This window comes from Callorhinus ursinus, unplaced genomic scaffold, assembly GCF_003265705.2.
Source record: "Callorhinus ursinus isolate GAN/ISIS: 27379988/994484 unplaced genomic scaffold, GSC_fseal_2.0 scaffold73, whole genome shotgun sequence".
NCBI classification, from domain to species: Eukaryota; Metazoa; Chordata; class Mammalia; order Carnivora; family Otariidae; genus Callorhinus; species Callorhinus ursinus.
The window spans coordinates 5,257,376-5,278,017 of NW_027397135.1; the positions used below are offsets into that span (position 1 = coordinate 5,257,376).

Consider the following 20,642-nt stretch of genomic DNA (forward strand, 5'->3'; position numbering starts at 1 on the left):
TTCTTTCTGCTTCTTAATATTACATAGTGAAAACTTCATGACTCTTTTTCAGGGAACACACTTAAGTTTCTCGTTTCACGTGGGGAATGGTTTAGAATGCAAGTAATGTAACTTTTAGGCCAACCAATACAGCAATGGAAGAGAAATTAAGTGATTTCATTTTTTAAAAATGCTTGTTTGCTGGTTAAAACACAAGATTCGAACAACCATCCTACAAGACTTCCCCACCAGCTCCATGTGAGGTCTTAAATAACTAGGGCTTTCCAGATGGGTCTCCAAGCAAGGCCCCTGGACTGCCTTGGAACATGCGTCCCGAATACAGAACCCTTGATGTGCTCCCAAAGCTTTCAGCTTTTGCTTTGTCTTCTCCACAATGAATTCTTTGTTTCTAGATAAAGAAACCCAACACGATAGGATCATCTTTAGTATTAAAATTTCAGTCAAGTACTTCACTCTACTTTGCTTCCAAGTTCCTTTTCTAGGGACTGAGGGAAGTTGTAACAGTTTTAATTTTGCCATGAACTTAGCTGTCTTGCTTATCCCACGAGTTTAATAGAAGCTGCAAACGACACTGTCTTTCCCTTTGAGATGCTCACGGCCTTAAAGAGTTATCTTTTCAGAGTGGGATAATTCTCTTAGATGTTTCCTTTTAAAGTATCCTTGATTATGTTGTTTCTTATCTCCATTTAAATCATCCCACTGAAATTGGGACCTGAAAAACTGCCCTACGTAAAAAATCTGCCCCCCAGCTTGATTAGGGATTCTTTGGTAAACAAGTATATAAACTTTTGGGACAGTAGTTTGGCTTTAGTATACTAGAAATGAAATGGTTAATAGTAAAAGCCTCCTTCTTGGGCGCCTGGGTGGCTCAGTTGGTTAAGCGACTGCCTTCGACTCAGGTCATGATCCTGGAGTCCCGGGATCGAGTCCCACATCGGGCTCCCTGCTCAGCGGGGAGTCTGCTTCTCCCTCTGACCCTCCCCCCTCTCATGTGCTCTCTCTCTCTCATTCTCTCTCTTTCAAATAAATAAATACATAAATCTTTAAAAAAAAAAAGCCTTCTTTGAGCTGTTGAGTAAATCTTGCTGATCTAATGTCTCGAATATTTTGTATAAACACCATATTAAAGCAAATCCCTGCCATAATGTCCACCCAGACTTAGATGAAATCACTTGCTTTATGAGAAAAGTAGGGAGGGACAGGTCATGTGGATATTGGGGAGAAGAAAGGTGTTTTGCCTGAGATGTTATGATTCCTTATCACTTCCTTTGAAAACTCACGGTTTATGGTAAGAATTCATGAAAGAGCATAAAGAGAGTTTTAGTGGCCTTAATATTCAGGAAAGGAGACTACCCCTGAACAAACGCTGAAATACTACTTAACATAAAAACTGACAATTTCAAAAATTCACAAAAATAGAAAAAACAATAAAATAAATCCCTATGTACTTATCAACCAGTAACATTCAACAATCACAATTTTGTAATCTAGATTCATTGATGTGTGGGGTATTTTAAAGCAAATCTCAAGCACCAAAAATAAATTTATGTGAAAAAATCAATACGTGGCTTTCTCTGGGGTCACAGCAGAAGCAGGAAATTGACTAGAGGGGAGCCCAAGGGAATTTTCCCAGGCGATGGAAATGATCACCATTTCACAGAATATGGATTACATGAGTGCAAGCATTTGTAAAAATACATGGAATTGTACACTTTAAGATGTGTGCATCTCACTGTAAAACTTACCTTTATAAATGTAAAAAAAAAAAGTGAAACTGTAGTTAGTAGGGGTTTTTTGCTTTTTAAAGTTAGCAATTCTGTTACTCCCTTTGTATGCTCTAGATTTGAGCAAATTTGTAAATATACCAGGATAATGAGAGCCCAGTTTCTTTCTGTTGGAGATGGAAGTTACAGATGTGGAATGGAGGAAGTCTCAAGTGTGTGTGTGTGTGTGTGTGTGTGTGTGTGTGTGTGTGTGTGTGTGAATAAAATGTACCTATGCATGTGTGCTAACACTAGGCCACTGAACGTAATTTAAGATTTCTTGGGGTTACTTTTTGCCATTACAGTACATCCCACCAAGGATGCTGAGTCAGAAGTGTCTTAAAAGTCACTTGAAATATTTCTTCACTAGAGGTTCATTTGTTTCAACATTTTAAAGATTTCTTTCTGATTTAATTTTATTTTTAAATTATATAAAAACAAAACAAAACAACATGGTTTCAAAGACAAAACTACCAAAAAAGGTACATTCAGGTAATTATAGTTTCTGTCCTTGTTCCCTACCTACATCACCTTGTTTGCTTTCCCTAAGGCAGTTATTATTCCATTGGTTTTTTTTAATTTTTTTTTAAGATTTTATTTATTTATTTGACAGAGAGCGAGAGAGGGAACACAAGCAGGGGGAGTGGGAGAGGGAGAAGCAGGCCTCCCGCCGAGCACGGAGCCCGACGTGGGGCTCGATCCCAGGACCCTGGGACCAGACGTGAGCCGAAGGCAGACCCTTAACGACTGAGCTGCCCAGGCGCCCCTCCATTGTTTCCTTTAAAGTAGAAGCTAATGTAAACATAAACACACATTTACAATATGCATATACATATATACTCATTTATGTGAAAGTATCAAAGGTTTCAAAGTTTGTTGGTGGATATTCTGGTTATATTTGGTTAGATTTGTCACTATAGTTTTTTGCTATTACAAATTGTATTCATTAAATAATAGTATGTAAATAGCATTTTGTATTTTTGCCAGCTTCGTTTTAGCATACAGTCTCAGAAAGGGGATTGGTGGGTCAAATGGTGAAGGTACATAACATTTTTCTAGATATTGTCAAGCTCCCTTCCACAGGACTCGTATTCCCACCAGCAATTTAAGAGAGCCTGTTTCCTCACAGCCTTTCAAGAAAGTAGGTTCTCAAACTTAGGGATTATTGCCAATTTGCTTGAAGAAAAATGGTATCATTAGTTTTAATTTGCATTCTTTTTAAGAATGAGGTTGAGCATTTTCTTTTAATATGTTTAAAATTCATTTGCATTTCTTTTCTGTGAATTCATTAGTATCCTTTGCTCCTTTTTCTACTGGGTTACTGTTTTTCTCTACTTTTGCTCTTTACAAATTAGGGATATTAGGATATTAACTTTTGTGATTTAAATTGTAAACATTGGGGCACCTGGGCGGCTCAGTTGGTTGAGTGTCTGGCTGTTGGTTTCCCCTCAGGTCACGTGGGGTTGCAGGATGGAGCCCCGTTTCAGGCTCCGCGCTTGCCGGGGAGTCTGCTTGAGATTCTCTCTCCCTCTCCTTCTGCCCCTAACCACCCCCACTCTCCCTCTCTCAAATAAATACATCTTTTAAAAAAATGTAAATATTTCCCCCAGTTTATCACTTGCTTTTTGTTTTGTTTTTGTTATTTCTAGACATGCAGAAATCTGTTTTTATCTAGTCAAGTTTATTAATTTCCCTTATCCCTTGTAGATGGTGACTCGTGGCTGGAAAAGTTTCTCTACTTCCAGGTTCTAAGAGTTACCTATATTTTTGCTAGTATCTAGATGGTTTCATTTTTACATTTAGATCTTTGATCTAATTGGAATTTGTATGGTGAACAACGGATCTGAGGTTATCTTTTTGCGTAGCGATCAGGTTTTTATCTTTTGCATCTAGCTATCAGCTATCATCATTTTTCAGATGTCTTCCACTCCTCCCCCGACTTGGATGCTACCTCTTATCATAACCAGGTTTCCATGTGCACTTGGATATACTTCTGTATTTTCTATGCTGTGTCACTGCACCGTCTCTTCATGTGTCAGTACTGTATTACTCATTTATAAGTATGTTCCCTCCCTCCTTGCTCTTGCTCTCTGCAGGGATTTCCTGGCTACCTTTGCTTAGTCTTCCTAATGAGTTTACAACTAATTAGCTTATCTAACTTTAAAAAATCCCTAATGTTATTTTTATCGATATCCCATTAAATTTTACTCCGAGAGGACTGGCATCTTTCGATGAAGAACCTTGCTATCTATGAATGTGGTAGGTCTTTCCATTTGTCCAGTTGTACTTTTGTATATGTCAGTAATGTTTTAGCACTTCTCAAGTAAATTCGGCAGATTTCTTGCTAAGTTTTTTTCCTAAATAATTTGGTTTTTGCTACCATAGATAGGGTCTGATCGCCATTATTTCTTCTAACTGGTTATTATTTGTATATGTGAAGAAGATTGTTTCTATATATTAATTTTACATCCTCTACTAAATACTCTGTAGGTTTCCACAGATTCTTTGGGTTTTGCAGATACATAATCATCTCATCTACATAAACAGCACCTGCTTTACTCTTCCTGGTTTTTAGGCCTCTTGCTTTTTTATTTTTTGCCTAAGTACATTGGATACAACACAATGTTAAATAATAGTGGATACAGTGTATCCTTATCTTGTTTCTGACTTGAACGGAAAAAACCTCTGGTAGTTTTCCAGTTGAGTCAGACACCGGCTTTGGGGAATAGGCGTCTGCGCATGCGCTCCCCTGTGCGAGAGAAACTCTCAATTCTCATTTGTTTTTACTATGTCAGTGCCTTTCCGTATCTACAAAAGTATCATAATTTTCCTCCTTAGCTCTATTAATGTATTGAACCATCTTGCATTCCTGAAATAAATCTCTCTCTGTCAATGTTAACAATTACAATAGGAGAGATTAAGCTGACGTAAAAATGGGCCCTGATTTTAGGGGCTTATGATGGTTATTTCTCGTTCATGCTGCCTGTCTCGTGCGTAAGCTCTTTTACATACATATCATCTTCATTCCAGAACCTAAGCCCCTGGAGTAGCTACAGTCTAGAACATTACTGATTTTACGGAAGAGAGAAAAGAGGCCATGGGGAACCAAGGGCTGGCGCTTAAAATTTCTACTCGGAAGTCTTGCCTGTCACTTCCACTCACAAATTCATTGGCCAAAACAAGCCACAGGGTGACACCTAAGTTCAAGAGCAGGGATATATAAAATTCTCATTAAGGGGGGCACTGCAAAGGGATAGGCACCACAATATTTTGTGGAAAATAATACAATAGATCACTTACTATATGTCACTGGACTCAGTTTGCTAAAACTTTGAATTTTGCAACAACATTCATGGGAGAGATTGGTCTATAGTTTCTCACTTTATAAAACTAACTTGGAAGTAATAACTACTTAAGACTGCAAGGTGACTGACACTAATGTGGTAGCTACATTTAAAAGCTAAGTACTATGTGGTGGAGGAAAAATAATTTCTGCCTCAAAGGCTTATTATTTAGTGATACGAGACATTTAAAATACTGCATGTGATCTGTGATACATACCCTTGTCTGATAGGCCTGTTTTCTCATCTCCCACTATTCTACCCGGGATTGTAAAATGCCACAGTTTTTCTGTACATGCTCCTGACAGTACTTACAACTGAACGACTCTGCTGAAGTTGGCCAAAAGACAAGCCTGGACTGTGAGCAGGTTACTAAGGAGGCGAGAATCCTGTGGGTGGGGACTGGAGGTTTTCTGAACATCCTTCCGCCGCCTCCTTGACCCCTGCGGTCATCAGGCCTCCCGTGTGGACCAGATTTTGCCCAAGAATCCCAACGAGCAGTGTAAACATTGCCTCACTTGTAAGCCAGGCGCTTGGTAAGTATTTAGTCATATTTTTCATACAGACTAACTGAAAACACCAGAGTCAAGTGGCCTAAGGCTGGTCACCCCCGGAAAACCCTCGAGCTGCTGCCTATTGAGCGTTCCCTTGACCTTTCCACTAGGCTGGAGACCAGAGACCACTATTTGTCAAGTTCGGGCAGTTTCATATACATGTAATTTATTTCAGCTTCACCTCTGCTGTAAGCAACTTTACCAAAGCCGGGAGTAATAAGACCTTATCAGGTATTATTAAATCCCCGGACTGGGGATGGTTGAAGGAAAGAGAGGGGGGAGGAAGCCAATTCTTGAACAATGGAATAACTGACAGTAAAATGTGTGATTTATTGGTAGTCCTACCGGCCCTGTCATGACGCATTCATCATGGTCTCTTAAACCTTCCTGAACTGTAGAAGCCTATGCTTACTCCAAAATCTACGACGGCCACAAGCCACATGCAAAATGCTAACGCTGGCACATGCCACGACCAACTTACCTTTCCAGGGCTTTCTTTTACTATGTCTTCAGCTAACCTCCACCCTGGCCAAATTGGATATCTTATTTCTGGGGCACAGCTCACATTTCTCCCGCTAAGGCCTTTTTTGTGTTGGCTCTTTGCACTTGTGTGAAGTCTCAGATCTCAAGGCCCATCAGACTCCTAGATTTCCTCCTCAACAGTAACACACGCTTCTCCATCACCACTTCAGTAACACACGCTTCTCCATCACTTCAGCACCGCGGCTTGAAACTCTTTTGCCACAGTATCCTAATACTCTGACTCTCCAGTCCCTCCCCACCCACTCAGCACGCCAGCTGGTAAGCAACTTCCAGGGGAGAGAGCATGCCACATCTTGCAGGGGAAAGGCACAGGGGAGTCATACTACCATTTGTTGGCTGTGCTCTCTCTTCCCCGGTTTTTTACAATTCTTATAATTCTAGTGAAGCCCTTTCTCCAGTCCCTGGGCTCTCCTGTCTATTTGAGGGTATGCAAGGGGCACTTGCTCAAACTGCTTATGGGGAAGAGTTGCTTTTTCCTCTGATGACAGTGTGGATTACAAGATGTCCTCAAGGTAGTTAATGGGAGTCAATGGCTGAGTCACAGTGATTACTGGATATACAGGAAGTAGTGGGCTGCAAATACACATCATTGCTATGCTCAAAGCAAGGAAAGACAAGGTCTGTCTACTGCAATGACCCAAGTTCCGGCCTGTCCCACAATCATACGAGAAAGTAATAAGTACATACATGGAAGTAAACTTAACTGGAAAAAGCACCCAAGGTGGTGACTTTGAAGTAGAAATCAAGCATCTTTTCATGATCTAATACTATTTCCTGTCAGATTAAAGTCTCTTAATTAATTCAAACGCTACACAAACAAAACCTGTCACTTGCTCTGACTCCAGAACAGATGGCCCACCCAGGCCCTGGTTTTCGGTGATTTGGCAACAGCATGAAGAAAACCAAGCAAACACTGTAAGGAAGTAAAAGTTGGAGAACAATCCGATATGAAGCAATACATAAACTGACACATAGACAATAAACAGTATGTAACTTTTAAAGAATAAAGCAGCACAAACTGTGTATACAACGTTACCATTTACTTTAAAAGACTGCAGAGATTATAGTGTCTATCAACAAACACAGGGCAAAAGTGCTCTCAGGGAAGACTCACTTTTCACTCTAAACTCTATTCAAAGAACGTACGTTTTTAAAGAAACAAGCTCCAGAATAGAAATAACTTCCAACGATTAAAGGTCTCATGCTCTCCCAGCATGTTTAAGCTCAATATTTTCTAAAAGGCTTCCCTCCAAAGAATATTAAGAGTGTAGGAAAAGAGCTCATGAATGTCCTTTATTGTAGGCAATTGTAACCGCATTAAGGGGTGAAACTGGCCTTTTCAAAGCAAAGGTATCAGATTTCTGGTTTTCATCAGCTGCGGTGCTCAGAGGGAAGGAAAATCTTTGACTTCATAATACTGTTCCCTAAAAACAGGTAAAACCTAAAGGTGTGCTTCTCGAATATGGGGTTGTCTGTAAAACAGAAGGAAAAGGACCTGTAGCTTTAAACTCTCATTCCTAAGTTAGTTTTGCATGTGCTATGTACACATATGAATATTTTAAGCTTCTAAAATGTTTGGATTAAAGCAGTTATTTTGCAAATCTTCCATCAGGCAGACCGTTGGTGACTAAAACAGAAATAAGAAGATAAAATAACAGTGAAGCAAAAAAAATAAATATTCCCAAGGGACTGACAACGTTCACAAGCTACTTAGCAACATGAATTAAGGGTAGGGCATTCTAATGTTAACAATTAAAGACCTCTTCTTCAATGCTTGTAAGTCTTGGGTCTTCTCACTGATGGAACTAAAAACTCTGGGGAGGGGGGAGGGGAGAGGAAAAAGGAAAGATGAGAACTAGCAAAAATTAACAAATATCTTACTGAGTCCTTTTATTCTGTACTTTGTTTTTAGACAGTGAACTATCAATTAAATTTATAGTAATATTTTCATTTCTGATTAAAAAAAAAAACCCACAGTAGTTGTGGTCAAATTAGAATTATACCAAAATTACCATATGCCAGAGCATCCCATCACCCCTGGCGGCTGGACACCTGGCTCCCAGTCACGGAGGGCACGTGGTGATGAGGTAAGGCCGTGTTTGGAGCAAGCAGAGTCTTTCTGATCATCTTTACTCCTTTTCTACTTCATGACCAGTGTTCCCACTGAGCTTGAACACGGGAATCTGCTGACCATCCTCAAGCTTTAAGAAGACCTCCTGAAGGTGCCACCTGAGAGAAACCAGAAGAATAGTCTCCCTACTCACATACACCAAGGCAAAAGACATGGTCGGGGGGCGGGGTGGCGGGGGGAAGAAAGCAGTCGTTTTTTGAATAATGTCTTAAAAGTCTTCAACACCATTGTATATTGGAGCTACGTTCACATAAGGTTTTAAACATTGTATTACGGACTCTCATTGTTGCACCAGCATCGCTGTCACGGCAAGTTTAACAAAGAATGAATGACAGGAGAATGGAAGGGGCACCACGAAAGAGATGGAACAGCTTATTCCCCATTTCCTAATTCACACCCACCTCCGATTCTTGGCTGGAACTCAGCCAGCAACTTCATTAATCCCAGGCTCAGGGGTCAACGAGCCCAGGGGGAAGCAGGTGGGGGTTGCCTGAGGGTCGCCTGTGCCTTTTGTCCTGGGGAATTAAAATGCATCTTGGCTAAAGAGCAAGCATCTCTGAGAGAGGCCTCCGGAGGGGGAAGTGAGTGAATGTAGCTGTTGGCAACCAGACAAGAAAAGCCAATTAATGGGGTGGAGATCTTATATAAAGAATGTGATGAATAATTCTGGAACAGGAACCCATGACTTTAGTCATTTGTAACGACCGGGAGACAGTAGTGTTAGAAGCTGTAACACAGCATCAATTATCGTAGATCTAGACCACGGTAACTGGAAAGTTCTTCCCAGTCAGCAATACAAGGAGAGGACAATTCAGTAGATTGTACTGGATAAAATGTCTGGACTGAGCTAAGAGCCAACACACTGGCTTGGTGTCCAGGCTGTGAAACTTTTCAAGCTTTGAAAAACAAATTCCTATTCCTGCAATCATTTCACTACAAATGAAAATGGGAATCAGGATTGTTTCCATCAGAAAGTTCTCCTCCATTCCCACCCACCTTGCTGATACCTCTGAAAGGGAGCATTTCTCGATGAGATGACATGGAGATGGCCCTCTGACTTGGGTCCAGAGACAGGAATCTTCAACTGGGGGGTTAAAAATAGGAGATACAATTGGGTACATTGTTGTCCTCTAAGGAAATGAAAAAAATGATGTTTTTAGAGTGAACCCGAAGAAGTCCAGTGATCGTTCACAGAATCGGTTGTTTTCTAACTGAGCCTGGCTGTAGAATTGACCTGATTTTCCATCTGGCTCCATCCAAATGTCCTGCCCCTCTGTGGATGGTTTGGCGAGGTCAATGGCAGTCCTCCTATTTGGCAAAGGGACCTTATGTGCAAACTCAATGCTCTGAGAACTTACAATGATACTCAAAAAAACCCCTGCTACAAAAGAACAAACTACAGATATGTGCAACAATACGGATCTCAAAGACACGCCAAGTGCAAGACCTTACCCAAAAGTATATAATGCACGATTTCAAGTTCCAGAACAGGCTAAACTAGGCTGGGGAAAAATAACAGAAAAGTGGCTGTCTCTAGGGGGGCGGAGGGACATGAGAGGATCAGTTGGGAAGAGCATGCGGGACTGGGAGGCGGTGTGAGCAGTCTACATCTAGATGGGGGCTTGAGTTGCACAGGTGTATGCATTTATTAAAATTCATCAAATAAGACAGATCTGTACCTTTCCCTGAATGCAAGTTTTACCTCAAAAAAAAAAAAAAAAAGAACCATAAATGAATATTAAACTTTGGTTAATGATATATTACTTATGCGCTTAAATGAAGTGTATGGATGTTTGAAAATAATACATTCATGGACAGAGATATGACTAGACTAGATGAACAGATATGGGATAAAGCAAATCAAGTAAAATATTACAGCTGACCCTTGAACAAGATTTCAAGATCTGCATCTAACTTGTGACTCTCCCAAAACTTAACTACTAATAGCCTGCTGTTGACTGGAAGCCTTACTAATAACATACACAGTCGAGTGACACATACTTTGTGTGTTATATGTATTCTATGCTGTATTCTTACAATAAAGTAAGCTAGGGGAAAAAAATGTTAAGAAAACCATAAGGAAGAGCAAATACATTTTCAGTACTGTACTGTATGGAAACAACTCTGCGTATTAAGTGGGCCCATGCAGTTCAAATCAGTGTCATTCAAGGATCAACTCTGATCGTAGAATCCAGGTAGCAGTTACATGGGTGCCACAGTGTGAATTCTTTTATCTTTTCTGTCTGTTTGAAACTTTTCATAATAAAAGAGAAAAAAAATCCACGGTTTAAAACGAGGAGCTATTACCAGGAAATTTGGGGGTACGTACTTTGACCTCTCATAAGCTAAAAGATGGCGTATCTCACCCGCTCCAAACTGCCGCCAAGAGAAAGAACTGCTTGCTTTATACACACAACTTTTGTGTTTTTTCTCCCTCTTTCATTTATGTAAACACACTTTACAGAAGACACAGGCTTTGGAATGGTGGCTCCATACCCCACGTGAATAAGCAGTCACCTAATCACACTAAGGCAGTTCCTCAAGGTTCCACTTTTGGAACAGAGCCACAGCTCTTCTCGGGATTATAAAATTAAGCCTGGAGGGCTCAGTCGGTGAAGGGTCTGCCTTCGGCTCAGGTCATGATCCCGGGGTCCTGGGGTCGAGCCCCGCACCGGGCTCCCTGCTCCGCGGGAGGCCTGCTTCTCCCTTGGACCCTCTCCCCCTGCTTGGGTTCCCTCTCTCGCTGTCTCTCTCTCTGTCAAATAAATAAAATCTTAAAAAGAAAAAAGAAAAAAAAAAGGCTTTAAAAAATGAAAATAAAATAAAATTAAGCAACAGAGCCCCGACTGAGCATCTCCGCATTCTAAAAGAAAACAAAAGAAAGGTGGGGGGAAGGACAGAAGCAAGTAGGATTATGAAGAGCAGCAAACATGAGGGGTCAATGTCTGCACTTCAGACAGCTGCGCCTCTGGGGGCTGACCAGGCGCTGCACGGACTTGCTTCTTCACCGGCCAGGCCTTGCCAAAGAGTAGAGCTGGACGTCCGCTACACCAAAATGTGGGTAGGTAGTAACTATTTCGCACATACATTCAGTACAACAACTACCTCATGAACCACCGGCCCTTCTTAGCTCTGGACAAAATACACGAGCCACGAACGGGACTGTGGGAGGAACCGGCATGTGTTGTAGACACAAACAGCTGGTGTAAAGGAAGGAAGTAAAGAGTGCCGAAAAGATGTCGCACATGCTCCATAAACCGAAGAACAAGAGCTGGTGTAACAGGCGGCTCCGGGGCAGCAAACCCTGACCTCCTGTCACTCCAGAGCCACCGTGTCCACCAAGCAGCAGAAGCCCAAAGCCAGCACCACAGCCAACACCACCATGGCTCCGCAGGAAGCCCAGGGTGAAGTGCTCTCGGCACCACACTCTCGGCGTGGGCCAGGATGCTGGGCCAGAGGGGAAGCTGGGCCCGACCAGCAGAGCTTCCCCAGCACAGCCCCCATGGTGTCAACCACTCATCAGGGCACCAGACCACAGAACTGATGCTGCATCAACCTTCAGCCTTCAGCTGAGGTGCCTGCAGCCTTCCTGAGCATCAAAGCCAGGCTCTGTGCTCTGTGCTGGACACACGGTGAACAGCCAGACCCCACCCTTGGCCTTTCCAGGTTCTTGTGCTTGTGGGGATCCGGCCAATGGGGACACACAGAGGAGCCATACCACATGGTGTGAAAGACCTGACGCCATGTGGCCCGCAGTGGGCACCCTAGATCTGCCCGCCCCCTCCCTTTTCTCCTCCTGGGCTCCTCCTCTCACGGAGTGGTACTGCCATCTGTCTACTCCTCCCTGTCGGGCACTAAAGCGTGACCTCTGACCCACCCCTCTCCTGATAGAACCAAGCCACAGCTCTGGTTCATGCTCTCACCGCTACACACCTGCATGGCCACACTGCTTTCCGAAAGGCAGTTCCCTGTGCCTGGTCCTTGGGTACTGTCAATCAGCATGCATTTACCTTCTTTTCAAGCTAGATCAACTATTTTTATCAAAATCTTGAGCATGAATGGCTTTTGTAAGAAAAAAAAGCCCAATGAAACTATTCCCATTAAAAACATTACTAAAAACAACAACAACAAAAAAAAAACCCCTAGATCAGAGCGTCTCACTCTTATCCTTAAAGTCCTTCATGGCTTCTGCTGGCCCCAGAATCAAGTGTGCACACTTCCCACGATGATGTCACGGCCCAGCAGCACAGCCCATGCTCTCTGCCTGCACCTTGCCCGGCAGCCTGCAGCTCCGCCGAGTTCACACTGGCAGGGAACGCAGCCACATGCCTTCACGTGCATGCTCCTCCTCAGCCTGGCACTCCTTTTCTCTACACCAATATCCCAGCTTGCTACCTGCTCCCTCCTGGGCCACTACTACAGCGTCTACTTCACCCGGCCTTCCTTGGAAGTTTTAAACTACAGCCCTTGAAAGCCTTCGGCATCTCTGTATTCCCCACCGAGCCCAGAATCATTCCTTTAACTTGACACGCACTCAAAACGTGTTTGTTAAACAGAAGAGTAAGAGCGTTTCGTATTCAGGTGAGTTTACCAGCTGAACTAGAAAAGACAAGACAAAACTGAGAAAATGGGACTGACATCCCATGGAAGCAATGCAAGTAAATGAGAAAACTACAGTTTAAAGAGTTGCTCACACTTGAACGAGCCCTGACTGGCTGCAGATGTGCTTCAAGTTCAAAGCTGAAGCTGTTGCCCCCCACCATGGTCACTTCCCTACAACCGGCAGTTCAAGATGGTGACCCGAGCCAGAACACCGCCTTCCCCGCCACACTGATTCCTCAGAAAGGAAGACAAATATATGAGAATAAATTTATCCGTATTGCTTTTATAGAAGGTGCTCAGTAATGCCTAGTCGCAGCTTTACTTAGTGGATTTTCTCATCCCGAATCCTTACTCCAGCTCCTTCCAAGACTCTCCCTGGATGAAGGCAGCCCTCTCCCCGACTTCCGCAGGCACCCAGCCCGTGGGCTGCAAGGGAAGCACGTTACCTGGGCTTCAGCAATGTCCACGAAGTTGTACTTGTCGGTGAGGCGGAGATAGTGGACATTGAGGGGAGTGCCCAGGGCTTCCAGGGCCTCGGGGTGGCCATGCAGCTGTTCCAATGCCTGCTGGTAATAGGAAGCCTTGGAAAAAGCCTCTAAAGGAGAAAGACAGTTGTTACATTTACTTTTCTGTTTGAAACTTGGTCAGACAGACTCTCTGTAGAAAGTTAGAGGATACAATTCATGTACAGCATGGAAACAGAAACAAGTGTGAAATTTCTGGATGGAAAAATAATTAGGGACGGTTAACTGTAAGCTATCCATTTGAGAGAAAGTCAGGACCTGCGGGAACGTGGCAGATAAGTACCTCGTGAGCGAGGTACTTGATCTTTCTGTGCCTCAGTTTCTCCATCTCTCATTTCCCGCCTCATTTGTTCATCTAAGGGGTTGGATCTTCTCTAGCTTTCCTTTCAGTTCTAAAGCCCTATGACTCCATGACTCGCTCAAAGTGACACGGCTAGTCTGAGGCAGAGCTGGGGCCCAAACCCATGACTCTGGACTTCTAAACACTGTTCCTTCCACTCAGATGAAGGTCCTGATAAACCAGCATAAAATCAGACAGACCACAACTTCAACAACAACAAAAACCCCCGGGCCAAGAAACAGACACTGAAAATGCTCACTTGTCAAAGTTTTTAGATTTAAGGCAACATTTCCTGTAGGTAAAGCTTTTAAACTTCTCTGTCTCAGGTACATACACCTCTTGGCCCAAAAGCTACTAGTAACTCCAGGAAGCATCTCTTTGAAGGTGGAAGGTAGACAAGCTGCGCTTGTAGGGTAGGCTTCCCAAGTAGGGCTTGCGGTCAGGCCACAAGCAAGAGCTTCCCTGCTGCAGGCCCCATCCCAGTGATAGAAGGGAAAGACAGCCTGAGCCTAGAGATGCCAGGGAGAAGGCTCCTCCTGGGCTGCTTCCCAGCAGTGGGCTTGCAGGGGCTTGCAGGTGTGAACGGGTGCCAGCCAAGACAGGGAAAGGGGGGGCAGAAGCTGGGTCCAGATTTCCACGGTTAGACACTGTCCTCAATAGTTCATACATCTCATAATTCTCAGTACCTCACAGGTTGTGAGCTTTATTATAAAACAACCTCATGCACAGGTAACTGATATTACCCCCCATCACACAGATAACTGAGGTGAGAGACCCCCCAACGAGGCCACACAGCCAGTGCAGAGATTCAGCTGTCTCTACCGGACGACCCCAGCCTCCTCAGGCGGGAGGGGAAGGCTGGCAGTCTCCGGACCCACAGAATGGAGCTGTGCCCTGTCCCCATCCCTTAGGCAGAGGGGAGAGGAGACGGAGGTGTTCCAGTCTGAATGATCCCTGACAGTGCCCATCTCAGGCCACCTCAAGACTCAGGGACCTGTGGGCCAACTCCGAAGGAAGGTGGGGAAGAATGTACGCAGAGGCCACTGAGCTCTCTTTGCCGGTCTGCTGGTGATACGCACATCCTGGCAGGAAGTGAAAATGGCACAGAGTCAGGGTGAGAAGCCAAGCTGGGCAGGCATAAAGGATCTTCAAAGAAAGTCAGTCTAGAAAAAAACTGCTGCTGCTTTGCAACCAATAGCACTGAAATGACCTTAAAAGTCTTGGCTGCCCACAGTAATTGTGGCCCATCTTTACAAATTCAAATCTGGGTGCAGTGGGGCTGGAAGCGGCTTTCTGTCCGGATTTTGCATCCTGGACTCTGCTTTTATTTTCTGCTCTCACCACAGTCCCTTGCTCAAGGTCCCCTCCTCCACTCAGTCAAGAGCAGAGAACGGCAGGGCAAACAGGCTGACAACACTTGAGAAACAGCCAGTTTTCCCCACCTGTGAACCATCTGGTACTCCCCTTCCCTCTCTTCTTTATATCATCTCAGAAATCTGAAGGGATCTCTCGTGTGTGCGCACTGGAGTGAAAGCCCCTCTTGCTTTTTACAAGGCTTCTGATGCAAACGAAGCCTGGTCCTTTCACATGCACGTGGAGCTCCAGGAGAAACTAGGGCCAGAGGATGAGCAGGAAGCTAGAGCCCACGGGAATGGTGTGCCGGCTGCTAAAAACAGCCTCTCCTCCTCTCTCTAATCTGCTGAAAGCATCTGAAGTATTGCCTTTGCTGGAGGAGCAGGGGTGCGAGACTGGGAGGAAGCCTGCCTGGGGCGGCTTGGTTTGCTGGATACTTACTTTGTATCAGGTAATATGTAAGGGTGCAGGTCCCACTGGCCACCACGCTGGAATAAAAGACCAGTTTCCCCAGAGACCATGGCATTTTGCTTCCTGGAGACTTGAAAACAAAAAAGACATGAATTTATTGTTACATTCAGGTTTCTGCCTAGGGCCTTTGCCTGGATGCGGCCCCACAGAGAAAGGAAAGCTACAGAGGAAGCCAGGCAGGAGGCGAGGCCACCTTCCCTGTTTGCTTCCTTTCAGAAAGCCAGGCCTGGTTCTGGAGCCAAAGCAAAAGTGCCCTCCCGAGAGTGGCCCACATCCAGGACCCAGGCCGTGGGGGCGATGGCTGAGCACAGAGCAAGCATTCAGCCCTGCTGTCTTTTCGGACAGAACCCAGCCTGTGTGCCAAGTCCTGCGTGGCCAGGAAGCACAACCACTTTGTCTCACGCCGGCTGGTAAACAGGAAGCTTATCCTTTTGTAGCAATAGTTGGTCTGATGAGCCTACGAATGGGCCGGCGTGGTCACTGGCTGCTTTCTTTCATATTTTGGAAAAATGTCCCACCCCCTGGATGAGGAAACTGTGGTCATGACTTTCAGGATGAATGAAGAGATGGAGAGGAGCCAGCTCAGCCGAGTCAGCACACCACACCCACCCTGGCCTTAACGCCTGTCTCCTGAAGGCCTGGGGGGGGCTTGGAGCAGCACCTGGGCCTCAATGGCACCCATTAGCCTCCTTCCCGGCGGCCATGTAACCACTGCTCACACCTGGCCAGGGCCTTTCTGTGAAGCCGTGAGATACCCGGCCATAAAACAGAGTAGGACACTGGCTTCGATCCGGGTCACCATTCAAATGCCCACAGGACCACACAAGTCGCATAAATGAGAGCAGACACTGAAAAGTGAGGAGTGCATGGCCCAGCCAAGGGACAGCTTCAACCCGGCTCCAGCTGACCATGGTTAATGTGGGCCAAATCTGAACGGATCTTCCAGTATTTCAAGAGGTCTTTTATGGGAAACTGTTCTAATTCTAAATGTTGACAACCAACTAAAAAAAAAAAAAACAAAAAACAAAAAACAAAAAAACCCCAACAAAATGCCTATGAGTCAGATTCTTTCTGTAGGCTTCCAGTTTGCTTCGACCATGAATGCTGCATCGGGGCACCCTCACCCTCCGTGAGATTTAGGTAAATTCCTCTGTCTTTGTTGGTATTTCTCCAAAAAGAAATGAGATTCTAGACGGAGACAGAAATCCCAGTTTATTATATAAAGGGAAAGATGAAGTGTTTATGTCCCCATGTGAAGATTTAACCTTCGATTTTATGTGCTTCTTTAGGACAAAACCTTTGATGGGACATACAGGGGCCCAAGGCATCGCCGTGCAAGAGAACTGGGCATAATACTAGGTCCTCCGCCAGCCGGACCTTTGCGTCAAGGTATCTGTATGTTCTCACCATCCCTCCTTTACCTTCTAGAACACGGAGCGTAAGAACTACAGTCTGCTTCTCATTTCTGACACCTGTAGGGACATGAACCCATAAGAAGGCCTGTTCTTCACAAAGTTCCTCATGTGGATATTCTTTCTGGGAACTGAGAACTAAATACACCCTCAGACAGGGCTAAAGTTTACCAGTTCCACACAAAAATAACATCAAACTGAGGTTTATGTATGGAAAGGATTTTCATCAACATATCAAATTAGGGAGGGTGAAGCTATAGATGATCCTTGTATTAACTTACTTATACCCAGTTTTATTCAACTAAGAGAAAGCCGCTGAAACCCCAGACACATGTAGTAGGATTGCTGTGACAGTTTTGACGGTGCTGGGTAGCGTGTAAGAATATTTATCAAAGTTGCATGTAAGTCAATTACAGCAATGTGATCTGGGAAAAGCCATTCTGTCTCATAATGAAAATGGTCAGAGCATCTCCAAACAAAAAATGCATGAACCAGATCTTGCTTAATGTGAAGGACAGTTCAGGAGGGTGGGGCACTGAGCATGACTCACATAGAACTTCCCCACAAGGCTGCAGTTTCTAAAGTTGGCAGGAGGCATGGGGGGAAAAGTGTCCTGAAACAATGCAGAGAATGGCCACCCCATCTCTCATGTGAAGTTACAGTCACAGGCGGACACGAGAGACCAGGAAAAACTCACAATTGCTGAGGGAAAACTTACATCTATTGTCTAACTTGAGAATACTCTGACGGGTTCTAATGGGGAACATGGCCCCAGAACATTCATTACCTTTGCCACTTCACAGCACAGCTTTCTTGAAAATCATCAAAGGAAAGTTGCTCTGCAATTAGATAAAGATTTTACATTAAAATCACTCTTCAAACCCAATTCTCTCTGATTTCCAGTTTTAAAACAGCCAAGATTTATTACCAATCCAAGCCTTGCAACATAAATAAGAAGTTAGGTTTAAATTTCAAAACAAGCCTTGTCTATAAAGGCCCTGGTTTCCCCCCCTTTCTCTTCTGCCCTATTAAGAGGAGACAACAAAGCCTGCTGTTTCCTGTGTGTGTGCTATGTATCTCTTGCAGCAATCAGAAAACTGGTGTGGGAAGGGCAGGACCCGCGGCAGGTGTTTGACCACAGTGCTTATAAGCCTGGGGCCAGGCAGCCGCCCACCAAAATGAGACGCTATCAATAGAAGCTATACACCATGAATTAAAGAGTTTCTCAGGGTTAAAAAGAAACAACAGTGTATTAAGTGTGTGCACAGACTTTAATAAGAATGATAATAGGTAACATATCTCTCACTATGAGGTGCTTGGCACCTATATTCTAAGCACTGTACATACAGTAATTCATTTAATTCTCCCAATCACCCCATGAAGTAGGAACTACGGTTATCATCCCTATTTAACAGATCAGTAAACTGAGGCACAGAGAGGCGACGCAGAGTGCCCAGAGTCACAGCGTATTGTCTATGTGGTAGAATTGGGATTCAGACCCAGGCAGTCTGGCCTGGGGTCTGTGCTCTGAACCACCATGATACAGTGACTTTAAGACACCTGCTGATTTCAGAAACACTGAAATGTAAAAAATAAGTATGTCTCTGAATATATTCATAATGTTCAGGGCCTTTCCTACTATCTTTTGTGATAAAAACATGGCATGTACTTGTACTTTCACTCTTTCTTTTCTTTAGCAAATGGCTGCAGAGGGCCTGCTCTGGTCAAACAGTGCTGAGGGGAATCTGGATGATTCACAAAAGGGCCATCAAGTTCAACTGTGCAGTTCAGTGCAGCACAATCCTCGCAGGCTGCCATTTCCAGGTTAAACATCTTAGACGGCTATTTATTAAAAAGACAGTTTTCCAACAGTTGAAATTCTAGAAAGTGACTTGAGGAAGGGGCGGGTGCCTTTTTCTAATTTGCACAAAGGTGCCTCCAGGCGAGCCACAGCCTGGTTAGTCAACCAGACACGTGCACCAGGGGAGGAAGTGACATCCAGGAAGCAGTGGACTCTGCCTAGAGGGGATCAGCAAAGGGTTCATAGAAGAAACCGACTCAGCAGAGAAAGCAGGGAGATGGGCTTCAGATCAGTGGAAATGGAGAGCAAAGGCCCAGCAGCAAACACACACACACACACACACACACACACACACACACACAAAACCAAAACAAAATGGAGCTACAGAAGTACAGGGGAGTGGGAGGGGCTTGAGCCACAGGATATTGGTCAGGAAATGGAGGCAGTTCCTGCTAATAGAGCCCATCCACCCTGAGCTGCTAGGCTCGACCCCGCAGATGAGGGGCTGCAGACAGGAGGCGGACCAAGGCAGTAGGACCAGTCAGAAGACCTAGGGAAGAGAGCAAAGTCAAGAGCTAACACTGAGGTAGGAAGAGTATATCAAAAGGGCAGTTTCTTAAAATATTTATTTACTTATTGGTACATGAGCTCATTCTCAAAAGGATGATAGGGCTAACAAGGATGCGTATTTTACAAGAAAAAAAAACTGAATGAAGAAATTAAGCCAAATTGATAATAATTTTAAGAAAAGAAATAGAGTTGAGGTAAAGTTAGTGCACAAAATTACATTCTCTCATGCACTAGACATTACTTCAAGGCAGCCAAAGATTTGACACAGAGCTTCCTATCTGCTTGGCAGGAAGGGAAGTCTGAGCAATTACAAGGACTGGAGTGTCCATGGCATAACGGGAATCAGCAGCTGAGGAGGAATACACTTCCTAATACACCAGGCTGAGAAGGATCTCTCCCATACATGCTCAGCAGCGGAGTCTCTGAAGGGGCTAGTATTGCAAACAACATCCCTGGAATTTTTTTTTTTTTTTTTTTTTTTTAATTTTCAAAATTCCAAAAAACAACCTTTTTTTTTTTTTTAAATAACATCCCATAATAAAAGCCACAATCACAGTCCAAGAAAAAATATAACCAAGTGGCCACAACAGTGAGGTCTAAGTGGGAAGCTCTGATGGGCTACCTTGACTCAAAGGAGAAATGAGGCAGTCATGACTGACCTGGTTTCTGTGTGTGAAAGTAAGGTGAGGGATTTGGGAGTGGGGCTGGGGCGGGGGGGTGGGGTGGGAAGAACGGGGACTCAGCCCCTGCTCCTTTTATTCAGCTTCATCTGATTCACCTGCCGCATCAACTATCTTGAAGAAAGTGTTCAGCAGCCCCCAACCTCACACACAAAAAATGCAAAAAGGCACGGCAGAGAACTAGAGATAGATGATAGGCTACCTCCAGGATTGTTCATTCTAGAACTAAGCTTTTGAGAACTGGAAATTTTTAAATTTGATGTGAAAATCTGCAAGAAACTCAAATGCAGTTACTAATGCACAGTCGATTACGGGAAGATTTTTTTGCTTTACAGTTAATTAAGAGGCAAGGATTGTGACGCATTTTGAAAATTAAGTTGGTTAGCCACAAGAAGGCAGAACAAAGTACAGGCAAGCTCTCTTCAGAAAGCAGTCCTAGTAGCTCTGCTCTGACACACAAAGGGTGACTTGGGCCCCAATGGCTTACAAACTTTCTAGAACGCCTTTCTAGAATCAAAGGGCAATCTGTGAAACAGATGCTGACAGAGCTGCTCAAG

The 20,642-nt window shown here is 44.1% G+C and overlaps 1 protein-coding gene across 12 annotated transcripts in view; it reads right to left on the minus strand.

Moving 5' to 3' along the window:
• Positions 1 to 7,182: 7,182 nt before the first annotated feature.
• Positions 7,183 to 20,642, minus strand: part of COA1 (cytochrome c oxidase assembly factor 1) — a 95,080-nt gene continuing 81,620 nt past the window's right edge. For 8 of the 12 annotated variants that reach the window (XM_073886893.1, XM_073886891.1, XM_025853175.2 and 5 more), the window contains 5 exons: positions 17,822 to 17,873; positions 15,593 to 15,692; positions 13,381 to 13,529; positions 9,340 to 9,416; positions 8,075 to 8,430 (listed from right to left, as the gene is read on the minus strand). In XM_073886893.1, coding sequence (XP_073742994.1) covers positions 8,331 to 8,430; positions 9,340 to 9,416; positions 13,381 to 13,529; positions 15,593 to 15,677 — 411 coding nt within the window. In that variant the 5' untranslated portion in view covers positions 15,678 to 15,692; positions 17,822 to 17,873 and the 3' untranslated portion in view covers positions 8,075 to 8,330. Of the gene's footprint in view, positions 8,016 to 8,074; positions 8,431 to 9,328; positions 9,417 to 13,380; positions 13,530 to 15,592; positions 15,693 to 17,821; positions 17,874 to 20,642 lie in introns of those variants that run through there. The other 4 variants (XR_012376450.1, XR_012376449.1, XM_025853179.2 and 1 more) reach the window with 4 other exon arrangements.